At 39.5% G+C, this 12,733-nt stretch overlaps 1 protein-coding gene across 4 annotated transcripts in view; it reads right to left on the minus strand.

Annotated features, from left to right (window-relative positions):
• Positions 1 to 12,733, minus strand: part of DHX35 (DEAH-box helicase 35) — a 55,989-nt gene that overhangs the window by 25,336 nt on the left and 17,920 nt on the right. For 2 of the 4 annotated variants that reach the window (XM_060230922.1, XM_060230923.1), the window contains exons 5-15: positions 12,422 to 12,526; positions 10,292 to 10,353; positions 9,554 to 9,623; positions 8,842 to 8,901; positions 7,739 to 7,851; positions 7,293 to 7,514; positions 5,922 to 6,018; positions 4,315 to 4,473; positions 3,243 to 3,453; positions 1,452 to 1,576; positions 665 to 719 (exon numbers count right to left, since the gene is read on the minus strand). In XM_060230922.1, coding sequence (XP_060086905.1) covers positions 665 to 719; positions 1,452 to 1,576; positions 3,243 to 3,453; positions 4,315 to 4,473; positions 5,922 to 6,018; positions 7,293 to 7,514; positions 7,739 to 7,851; positions 8,842 to 8,901; positions 9,554 to 9,623; positions 10,292 to 10,353; positions 12,422 to 12,526 — 1,279 coding nt within the window. The remainder of the gene's footprint in view (positions 1 to 664; positions 720 to 1,451; positions 1,577 to 3,242; positions 3,454 to 4,314; positions 4,474 to 5,921; positions 6,019 to 7,292; positions 7,515 to 7,738; positions 7,852 to 8,841; positions 8,902 to 9,553; positions 9,624 to 10,291; positions 10,354 to 12,421; positions 12,527 to 12,733) is intronic. The other 2 variants (XM_060230925.1, XM_060230924.1) reach the window with 1 other exon arrangement.

A 12,733-nucleotide genomic window follows, 5' to 3' on the forward strand; every position in this document is an offset into this window, starting at 1 on the left:
ACTACACCACAACATGAAAAACAGAAGTCTTTAGATGAACTGTCCACCATAAAAACACCTTATATTTGCAGTGTAGTACTTCCAAAGGCCCAGATTTTATTGTTCGCCTTAAAGACAGGATAACAAGAAAAATCTGTTTCTAAACTTTTACTAGATCAGAGCATGCGATTTATGTCTTCTCAATGTGACAGAAACATAACACATCCAATGTTTAAGAAATACTTTAACAGGAATTACATCTGCAGAAATCCCTTCCTTATGTTGAGTACTGGCCTAAGTGCAGAATGGAAAGTGATGGGTGGATCCTGAGGCTATGCTCTGTTAATGGCAGTGCTTTCCCACACTGGAAGGATCCTTCCCTGGATGCATCAACAGAAGTTCCTTGTACTAGAGAAAAATGCTGCCATTAGCGGAAAAGATACACAGAATCCAACCTACTGATAATCCTTTGCAACAAAGCGGAAAAATGTTTTTATTCATATCATTCTGAGGCTTTAAGAAACAGCATCTAGCTTGACAATGGTATGATGTCTGCTCTTCTAATTATTTGTGGCAATATCAACAATTAGGATCCTACCAGCCTACACAAGTATCTTGCTTTGGAAAGATGACTAGTCTGATGTTATCTTGCATCATTACTACAGTTACAAAGAAACAATCTCACCTCCTAATGCATAGAGTAGTTCCAACGCTTGCACCATTGACTGAGCGGGTGGAGGCTGGGAAGAAGACATTGTAATAATTAGCTCAGGCTGCAGCAGAGAGACAGAAGTTTCATGATCTATTTAATAAATATTTTCATACAGTCTGTTTAAAATGCAGTGTTTTAAATGGGCTCATCACAAGGGATGAGTATTGGGACAAAACCAAAATTATTACGCTCTGGCTGCATCTAGTGCTGACCTCCTGCTTCCAATGGGGATGAGCAGACAGTGGCTACGGTGTGGTGTTCCCCTCCATGCATGCAGTTGTCTTTACTGTGTAATACATTTCATAGCATCAGCCCCTTTTCTTGTCCTTTATTTGTAGAGCTTTTAGTTTCTGCTATTCAGAAATTTCTTGTTATAAGGCAGCTTCTGCCAAAGCAACATTTAAAAAAAAATCTGAACAGTCAATCAAACCTCCAATAGCCAATCAGAAGCCTTGTTTGGCAAAAGTCCCACTGGTCCTACGCACTTTCTAAAAATACTTGATGGGCACCATGTTGGGTGTCCTTGATTTTACATCTCCATTTCAAAGGGAAGTCCCATGGTCTATAACATCAACAGCAAATATGAAAACTGATCATGTATTTGCTATTGCATTTAGTACACAACAATTATGTGGATATGGTCTGTACAAATGTACGGTAAGTGAAAAGAAATCAGACCTTAAAGACCTTATCAGAATGCAGCCCACACTGTAGTCAAGATAATCACACACTGGGAAATATTAAAGAATCTAATACTTACTGAGAGGAAAGGGAATCTAAGCACATTGTCAATTCCTAAAGCCTTAAGCTGCAAGATGACTGGAGCCAGGTTGCTGCGCTGCATCTCTGGAATTGTGGAGTGTGGCAACTTCTCAAAGTCCTCCTCTGTGGAGAGGGCAAAGCTTTCAGGTTTTAACACCAATCAGTTAAGTTAAATTTCTACTTTAAAACTGCATCGCTCAAATTAAAAGAATGCACAAATCTAGCCAATTTGAATGGTTCAAAAATGCCGAAGCATATATCAGTGTCACCCTTAAGCCAAGTCTTCCACCAAATGTTGCAAAATGGGCTTTTTGCATTGTAAACATGGAACTCACTACTCACAGTATTTGGGAAGCATTTTGACCAGTGTCAAAAAGTGCACCTCAGGAGGTATCACTGCTACAGGCAGAGAGGTGAGAGGCAAAATTCTGCTGTATAAATGCCACTCTACTGTTCTTTGGCTCTAGGCCAAAATCATGTAACCAAACTTGGTTAGCTATGGAGCATCAGAATTTCTTTATCTGCATGCAATCCCCTACTTGGCCAGAATTACTTGTGCAGAGGGCCTAAGAAGCGCTGGTTTCACTGCCAACTGACTTCATTTGCCTTGACTGAGATCACATAGCCCCACATACCAATAGCATAATGTTACCATATTATTCTTTTCTCTAGGTATACCCCAATCAGCTAGGTTCACTCAGGAGATTAATCCATGAAGAAAAGAGGAGTGATCAGAACAACAACAAGATAAAACTCAAGCAACAACATAATAGAGAATCAATGGTAGGGAACAGGATTGAAAAACAATGTAAATCACAATTAGATACAACATACAAAATGGCATCAGCATTTGCCTGTTCCATTTCTGACTTTTCCTTAGTTTCCTTTTAATTCATGCTCATCATATCTTGAAAGACAGAGATTATATTATATCATTCTCCTAAAGACTGTTAAACAATGGCGCTTCAGAAGTAGTTGATCTTCTAACTAACACAATGAGATTTTAAAAAACACTGCATGTCAAGCATGGGCACTCAGGCACAGACAAGGCTCCTCAACTCAGAACTGAATAACTGCTTAACCTGTTAAAGAATGTAAGTGATAACCATGCAGTTTTGGCTATTTCAGCTTCAAACAGATTCTTGGTTCTGGGGGCATTCTTATCGCTAGTTCCCCATTAGCACCTATGTCTGACATAGACGGATAGCTGCCATTATTGCTTGATAATGAAGCACAGAACTGCCTGGGAAATACTTCTTGATAGCACAACTTTGTACACAACCCACTCCTCAAAATAATTGCTTTCAGCTCAAAACTATAAACAAAAGAATATTTGAAACCATCCTAGACTTAAAAGGCTTAACCCACTCTGTGCTATGCAGCTTATCAGAGCTGAAACTGTACTGAGTATGGTATCAGCAAGAATGATGACAATATAACCACCAACATTATACTGTCATCATTCTTGCTGATACCATACTCATTTTAGGTGAGTATGGGTATCAGCAAGAATGATAGCATATGACAACATACAATGGAAAAGGAATAACTAAAGAGGAAAACCTATGAATTTCTTCATCTCTTTGCAAGCAACTCTCCCCACTCTCCAACTTTGAAATGGCAATTCTCTAGGTCAGACAACATGGATGCTCCTCCTGGTCAAACAACATTGCAGAGAATTGAATATATTATGGATCATAAATCTCAAACACATCCAAGACAATGCAAGGCTTCTAAACATTGAAAAAAACATACAAAGTCACACACTCCATCACTCAGCAAACACTACCTGTGTAAAGTCTGTAGCATTTTCCTGAGCGGTTCCTGCCCGCACGCCCTGCCCTCTGGTTGGCAGATGCCTTTGATACAGGGACAACCACAAGGCATTCAATGGCTGTTTTTGGATTATAGGCACGGAGCTTCACAAAGCCACAGTCAATCACAAATGAAATCCCATTGATTGTGATAGATGTTTCTGCGATATTGGTGGCTACAATTACCTAAGCGGAACAGAGAAAGCCAGTTTACTTCTAATGCATTATGTGTACTGTACTGAGATAAAATAACAACCGGAACATCTTAAGAAGCAAGAATAAAAATATGCGGTAATAATTGTAAAGGGCGAGGAGATTACAGTAGAGTTCAATTTTTTTACAAAATTGGAACAAAACTGAGAAGGAAGAATTTCCTAGGGTTGTTTAGGGAAAGAGCAACAACACTTGCCATCAAAAGCTGTGTGAAAATGGAGGCTTGGGGGCTGCAAGAAACAATATACTATTTAATATCAGTCAAAGTAAGTGCAAGTTGAATTGTAATTCCATTAGTTCTTATTTTAAGGCAATATTGCAAGATCCAGTGTGCATATAATGGACTAGAGGAACAAACAGCCTTGATGTAAGGATGGACAGCCATACTACTGTTCAACAAAAGGAAATAGCAAAAAGACACATGACCACTTTGTCGGGCAGTGTTGACAGACAGGAGCTCAATGACAACTGGCATTCCATGCTTTTAGGAAGTAAATGAGCAATCATGAACTAGAATAGTATACCAGGTATGATTACCTCTAGCTATATACAATACAAAAATAAAATCATTTGTGTTGGGCATGCAGCATATCATGTTTCTATAAAGCAAGGGAAGTCATCATTCTTAACTCATGAACAAGGCTCTTCATATAGGTCTCCAAAGCACTGTCATGGTGAAGACATGTAAATAACCTTGAAAATAACGCTACCGATAAAATGTTGGAAAACATGGTTATTCTATTACATAGGAATCCCACAAACAAGATCTCTAACAGTCTCCGCTGCTACCAAGCATGACAACTTCTTAACTCATTTTTATGACAACAGTGTTACCTTTCTGACATTGTGAGACACTCTCTCAAACACCTGCATCTGCTCAGAAGCCGGCAACCCAGCATACATAGGAAGTACACGGAGGTGTTTCTTCATCCCTGTGCGAGCAAGGATCCGTGCCTGTTCTATCAGCATAGAAACAACCGTTTCCACTTCCTCCTGGAAAGGAGTCAGGATCAAACAAGACACATTAAGCTTCAAGAGCATTGGCGGCAGGGAACCATGCTTCTATAAGACATGGATCTGAAATTGGTTAACTTGTCATTGGCTGCCTTTTAAAGATTCTTAACACAAGATCTGAGGCAGATGAGAGGAAGGAGTGATCTTCTCAATACTCAGGGTTATATCCCATCAGATTAAAAATACTATTTCACAATTCGCACCAGAACCCTGATTTAGAGATTTATTTTACTTTGAACAAATAGCAAAAGAGGAAGCACCAGTCACTGTTACACCAGGTTGTGCTTCTCCACTTTTATTGTAATTCTGTGAATTCCCCTGCAACAAGACCCAACAGTCCCAGGAGCTACCTTAAACTCAATGGATCTCAGTGTGAGCTAATCCAAGAACTTCTTTTCAGATTACAACAGAAAGAGGAAGTGAAAGTCATGCACCCTTAATACCATACAGTTTTTAATACCATACAAAGCACCTGTCTTCCTATTACACAAGTTAATTAAATTTTCTCCATATCCATAGCTGCAAAAGGAGCACCATATTTACAACAATTCAAACTCTGATTATCTAAACATTCTGGATGTCCCATATGCATTTCAATTAATTAGGATGTACCTAATTAAATCTCTCTCTCCCCCCTCATTGTTAAGTAAAACTGTCCATGATGACAGCTTTCTTCCTATGAGCATTTCTGTACTGGGGTAAATCCAGTCAACAGGTGAACTGCAATGCACTTTCAAGCACCACAATCTATACTGTACCCTGTACTAGAGTTGTGCCCTTCTGCACTGCATAAAGAGGAATGCGAAATCATGAAACACAAAAATGGACACAGTACTTAAGCAGCCAGAAATAAAGTCAGTGCAGGCCTCTTTAGGGCTTCATCATTCCCTCTTTGTCATGTTCTAATCAATTAAAATGGAAATGAAAGGGCAGGTAGCACCAGTACAGACATGCCCAAGGTTGGTAAAGCAACAAGGATTGAACAGAAAAGACTTTCTCTGAAAGAAATCAAAGAGGAATGTTTAATTTGCACATTAGAAATGTTCACTAGACTGCCTGAACTGAAATCAGTTTAAGCTGCTGTTACAACACAGCCATGCAAAAAGCTGGAAAACATTCACTAATGAGTCATCAATACTTTACAGTGCAATCCAAAGCAGAGTTACACCTAAGGTTTAACTTTGCTTATGACTACACTGTTAGTACCTGCCCAAGACAAGTCAGATTCATGTTGGTACTTCATATTCTGAACAAGAACAAAGGCCCCCAACTGGTATTGGGCTTGCTCTCAAACACGTAAAAATTTGTCATTTAAACAGTGTTTTCAGCTAGGCCAAATAAGAGTTCTTGCATGTAATAAAATTAACATAATATCTTACATTAGTGTAACAATTTCAACAGGACAGAAACTTTTCTTTTGTGTCTACCTGGCCAGTTAAAAATGCCAGTATATCTCCATCGCCTTCCGTCTGATGAATTTTCATGACTGTTTCCACGGTTGATTTTACATAATCTGGAACAGGACTGTTGGAAAAAACATATACATGATCCTTAAGTACAGCAAAATAGGATTTTATTTTATCACCATAAGGAAAACAAGAAAAAAATGGTTAGCTTTCCATAGGAACTATAGATCAAATGCATACTTATATCATCCATGATAACATGATCACAAAATTAAACCTGCCACTCACTTGTCCTTCCGGAATCCAGAAGTACGTACTTCACATTTATAAAAAACCCACAGTTATTTTAAAGAATTTATTTCACAATAAGAGAAACATTACTTCAGCATACAGTAAACAATACTGCTGTATTGCTGCATTTATGCCTGTTAAAGGCATTCTGCAAATGCATATTCAAATGCTTCTTATTATCTAAATATCACATTATAAGTCTACAATCTGATTCTAAGGGTCTGCTCCACAATACTTATTAGCTTAGGAGAACTCTAGCATAAAAGCTTAAGATCTGGCATTAACTTTGCCACAAAACAGGGCATATTAATTTAGTCATAACTCTAACTATCCTCTGAATCAAACATGAAGGTTAATCACTTAGTGATTGCAACATCGAGGGATGACTTGCATATGTAAATACACTCTGTAATAGAACTTTCACATCAACCTCAAACACAATGCTTCCCAAAGGAATTAGGGTCATATATTCAGCTACAAGTTACAGTAATCAAATGTAGGGAAAAAATCAGATTATGTCTGTGGATGCAGAAGGCCAGTCCTATGCAAACAAATTAGAAGCCACCTTTCATTATGGGATCTACTAGCATCAACCACTGCACCTATATTCCTACCAAAGTTTTGGTGTTTCTTTTAAAAACATATATGTATGTATGTGTATGTACATTGCATTCAAATAGAAATCATGGTAGTAAAAAATTCAAAGCTTCAGCTGTATCCATATTATTTAGGCAGCCCATACCAGTATCCCAGATATGGAAAACAGATGAATACATTACTGTACCCATATATACATACATACCAACTTCCTAGACTGCTTCCTGGTGCTAACCCATGAAAGCTTATATCACAATAAACACTAGCCCTGAAGATTCCACAGAATTGTTCTGCTATTTAGCTGCCACTAACTTTTTCAAAACATTTTACCGCTATCCCTCAATTATGCCTGAAGCAAACAGTAGTGGAGTTATAAGAATGGAAAAGATGCACAAACATATGATTATCCACCTATGACACCCACATTTCCTTGCTCAGCACAAGTGCAAAAGCAAGCACTGTGTGTGCAGGGGTAAAAAAACGAGCCCACTTCCGCCATCGGACCTGTCCATCTCCTTCTGTGGAGGAGAGAGGGCACGAAGGTGCTGCCAGGTTTGCCCATATCCCTTCTGTGGAGGGGGAAGGGAAGGACTTAGATTCCAGGGGAGGAAAAGCATGAAGATTCCACCGAGTCCCCGTAGCACTCGTCTGAAGTCTGCTCCAGCTGGCCGGTGCAGAAGGGGACGGGGGAAGGTTCCCGAAGCCCTCCTCCACTGAAGTCCGCGCCTGTTGCTCACAAAATAGGAGAAAGACACATTCAATTGAAAAAAAAAACAGATTTAGGTTTACATCCTTAATGTGCTGGTCCCAAAGCCACATAAGACAATTGTTTAAAAGAATTCCTATGGTCCATATAATAATCCCTTCCACCCAGCCTTTTGTAAAGTAGCTGGGTATCAAAGATACAAGCTCTTCTAGTCACCACTTACGAGTATTAAACAGGAACAGACCTCTGAATATAGAAGACATCCACTGGAAATGTTCGTCCTTCCACGGTAAGGATCATGCTGGTATCTTTGCTTGGGTCACTGGTCTCATTTTGATTAAAGAAATCCCTAAATTTCTATAATATAAACAACATTTTACAAAAATTAAGGACATATTAAAAATTAAGTAAACACCTGCAGAATGCCAAAAACACAAGTAGGGTGGCTTTAAAAATTAATGCCTTGGATCCAGCCAACTGTCAGCAGACATGAGTTTCCCCATCTCTCCATCCCCCTTTCTGATATACGGAACAATGATTCTAGAGTTGCCAGCCTCCAGGTGGGGGCCTGGAGATACCCCGCTTTTACAACTGATCTCCAACTGACAGAGATCAGCTCCCCTGGAGAAAAAGGCAGCTTAGAAGAGTGGATTCCATAGCATTGTACCATGCTACAGCCCCTCCTCTCCTCAGACCCTGCCCTCTCCTGAATCCACTCTCAAAGCCTCCAGGTATTTTGCAACCCAGACTTGGCAACCCTATGTGGGACCTATATATACAAAGAGCCATAGGAGCTGGAGGTTGCAGTGAAAGTGAGGAAAGGGACACAAATCTTCCTTTCTCCAACAGCAGAGCTAAACTAGCAGAACAGGAAGTGGCTGTTGAGTTGAACCCAATGAAATGTATTGAAAGCCACTCATGATGCACTATAGGGGATGTGAAATAGTTTTGGGAGCTAAGCAGGATTGGTAGTTAGATGTGAGAAAAAGAGAACACCAAGAAAGACTTTGCAGAGGAGGCAATGACAAAATACTTCTGCTTCTCACTTGCCTTGAAAAACCCTATGCTGACTTCATGGCACCTTATACACACACACACACACACATGCTGCACTGTACACTCCTGTATGAGGCAAGAAGAATGAACAGGAGCTGTGCAAAAGTATAGCTGTAACTTTAAGCAACTCTCATTCATTCTGGTGAAGCTTGGCCTGACCAAGTTTTGTTCCCAATAGATGGTGCCTCTGCACTTGAGCATGTTGCTCAAGCTACTCAAATTAGAATTCTGAAAGACTGATTACAAGATAAAGCTATCAGTCTCATTTGCTGCCAGAAACAAAAGCTATACCTCTGCATCCAGTGTAGCTGATGCTACAATTAGACGAAGATCCCCTCGTTTCTTCTGAATCTATGAAACAAACAAGAAAAGTCAGAAATTGCTATAATATGGCCACAAGTCAAAATGACATCACACATATGAGAGATGCTAGAATTAATGCAGAGAAAGCAATTAATTACATGATCATGTTTTGTTCTCAAATCATCTGGAGAATGCTCCACTGTACCATTTCATGCCCAGGGACAATCGGTTAGGTATGTGAAAGCAACTTTCTACAAAGAGGTGTGTTTTCCTTGAAAGAATCCACACAATTAAATTCTTGCTTAGAAACACTAACGAAGCCTTTGGGCAAAATGCTTCATTAAATGCTGTAAGAATCATTTTGTCATGAATGGTCAACCAATGTAGTAAGCTGTACTTTGTATTTTCTAAATTTTATTAATGCCAAAATAGTGCCTACTAAAAAAAAGAAAAAACCTTATTTCATCTGGCAAGTCTTAAGGCAGCAAGCATCCACTGCTGAAATCTTCTACCTACTGGGGAAGGGGAAAACTTTACTCTGTGGAAAATGGCATACTGTAGAATCTGTTGCAATAACTGGCAACTAGAAAGGGGTTCTGAGCAAGTTTCAAGACCACAAGGGCATTTGATTTATTTCAAGGGAAGGAATTAAATTATTATATGACAATAAATAGGGAAAGTATAGGCAGAGAATTCTAACCTTTTTTAATAAACCAATGGCAATGTCTGTATACAAGGTTCTTTCATGGGCTTCATCCAACATGATCACGCTAAACCAAAGCAAAAAGAACAAAGTGCCATATGAGGTGTTAATTCATACTGAAATTAAAGCCTCTTGAAAACAGTACATTAGCAAACGTAAGCCACTGTATAATAGCCACCATACAGTCAATTATGAATATGTCATCCAAACAAATCTTCAAAGTCACAGATTTATGGCCCACAAACTTACAATCTCAGCAGAGCTGCAAAAGCCACAGACAAACACTACAAACATTACTAATTTAGGGAAGATGAGTAGTGATAATAGAAGATAGGAATGATTTCAGCCATGTCCTTTCCACAGTCAGGTTCAGGAACTGGGACCTGGAGAGGGTGTGGACTCAGTGCATCCACATACATGGTAAGGATTGTCAAACAAACTGTGAGAAACACTGAGGTCGGGGGCAATACAATCAAATTGTAAAAGTGTGCATGTTATATTCCAACAAACTTTCATTAAAATAATAAACAGTATGCAGCCATCTTTGAACATGGCCACTTTACAGAGTGAGAAGCAGAGGGACAGATCCTTGTCCCACAAAGCAAAGAGTTTCAACAACAGGAGATGTCAGGCATTGACAAAGGAAAGAAGAGGTAACTCGACAGGAACAGAAACAAGATATGTTCACACCATTGTCAGTATGCACAGAACAAAAGCTATCTTCAGCATGCTTACCTGTATCTTGTTAATAGTGGATCAGCCATCATTTCCCTCACCAGCATCCCATCAGTCAGGAACTAAAGAAAATAATAATAGTATACTACTTAGTTTGAGGATATCCTATATAACAAATCTATTGTTTCTTTGCCAGATTTAGCATCTTTACTGGCGTTTCACCTTCTATGGTGCTACATGCAGAAAAGAGGAATAGAGACACCTTTTTCTATTTTAAGTGGCAAAGGAAGGAATGCTAATGCAACTTGCTTTACTTTGAGGGTAGGTGGGGAGTAATGGAGAAAAGGGACAAGGAACAAGGAACAGCAAGAACAGTAGTTCTGCCTGGTAGCTTGAGCTGGATCTAAATCCAGTTCAAGCAGAGCCACAAAGACAATTAATTCTGTGAGCTTTTGGAGCTTTACCTTCTTCCATTCATAACCATCCTTACAAAGAACCAGTGAGGGAAAGGGACCATGGCTCATTGGTAGATCATTTGCTTTGCATGCAAAAAGTCCCTGAATTCTATTCCTGGCATCTCCATTTAAAACACATGGAATTCACTGCCACAGGAGGTGGTGGTGGCTACAAACATAGACAGCTTCAAGAGGGGATTAGATAAACATGGCGCAGGGGTCCATCAGTGGCTATTAGCCATAGCATATTGATGGAACTCTGTCTGGGGCAGTGATGCTCTGTATTCTTGGTGCTTAGGGGGGGCAGTAGCGGGAGGACTTCTAGTGTCCTGGCCCCACTGATGGACCTCCTGATGGAACCTGGTTTTTTTGGCCACTGTGTGACACAGAGTGTTGGACTGGATGGGCCACTCGCCTGATCCAACATGGCTTCTCTTGTGTTCTTATGTTCTCAAAAAACACCAGGCAGTAGAGGATGAGCAAGATCTAGGCTGGATAATTTTTGCCAGTCAGAGCAGACAACACTGTCCTGGAGAACTTAGTCCCATCATTGGTCTAAGGCAACGTCCTGTTTATATGTATATTTATTTATTATTACACTTATATCCTGCCCTCCGTTGATGGGCTCGTTATTAGGTTTGACTTCTAAGTCACCCTCCCCTGACAAACAAGGCTCAAGAAAGTGTACAACAGTAATAAAAAACTATTAAAAATTCAAATTAAAATAATACATAAAATACATTTGACAGCAACCTAAGCCAAGCTTGATGGTGATAATTCACAGAAAATGCTATTGCCTTATAGAGGAGGGAGGTGGAGGAAGAGGAGTGCCAGACTATATGGGGAAATACTGCTTTTCTCAACCAACCCCTGGTGGAATGGCAACATGAGTATGTGTAAAGGGGTTGGCCTTCTGCTGACCACAAACTCTAAGCTTTACAATGAATTCAGTCAGACTGGACGGGAGGAAGCAATAGTGAATCCCACCTGAAATCTATAGGATGCCTAACAGTAACAAATTCTGCATCCCCTCATGTTACTTTAACCACCATTTTGTTCACATAGTGGGTGGTTAAAAAACAAAACAGGTCCCCACAGCCTTAGGGACCCTATTCAGATGTAAAGGAAGGATATAAATGTTCTAAAATAAATCAATAAACCCTAATTTCAAGCAAGTGCTTAAGAGTTTGTTTTCCCAGATCTGTGAAACATCATACACTGTTTCCCTAGATTAATTAACTTGGAAATGTTTTCATGACTGAATCAAATCTGATGCTACATTCTATCAATTAAACGATATCTGGAAATCTGAAACACCTACTCTTGTATAATAATAAGAACAGCAGTCTCAATAGGAGTTTATTCACTGTCATATATGGCAATAGCTTGTAATTGAAAATATTTGTGATTTGACATGTCAGCCCCACCACAGTCTATTAGGCTACAAACCCAGGTCTTCCCATCCAGGATGCTGGTTTCCACCTCAGATTAACCTAGGTACTTATACACAGTAGTGTCCCTATTTTCATTTGTAGAATGAAAAAAGATGTACCAGTCTAAATGCCTCCTCCCACCAATTGATCAGCATGAATTTTCAGTGGTTTTGGAGGTGTTTCCCTCCCCCAGACAAAAAAATCTTGAAGGTGCTTGTACTATTATAGTATCTTTAAAAAAAACTGATCAAAGGCATTAACAAACCATTATAAGGTAAAAACATTTCCTTAAAATATGTTACCTTAATTCTTGTAGCCTGTGGGTCAGTGAAATCATCAAATCGTATGCAGTATCCAACTTCATGACCAAGCAGGGCACCCCTCTCCTCAGCTACCCGGCCTGCAATCTAGTAGAAAGCAATGTTAAATACCTTAAAGACCAAATGAGTTTCTAATTTACTAGACTTAACATTAGGCTGAACTACTGTGTCAGATATTAGGTGAAAGTCTACAAAAAGCTGAATAAAGTTAAATTAATCCCACTTATTGAACCTCCTTTTTTGAGCCATCCAGTGTTGGACTGGATGGGCCATTGGCCTGATCCAACATGGCTA

This window comes from Heteronotia binoei, chromosome 2 (assembly GCF_032191835.1).
Source record: "Heteronotia binoei isolate CCM8104 ecotype False Entrance Well chromosome 2, APGP_CSIRO_Hbin_v1, whole genome shotgun sequence".
Classification (NCBI taxonomy): domain Eukaryota; kingdom Metazoa; phylum Chordata; class Lepidosauria; order Squamata; family Gekkonidae; genus Heteronotia; species Heteronotia binoei.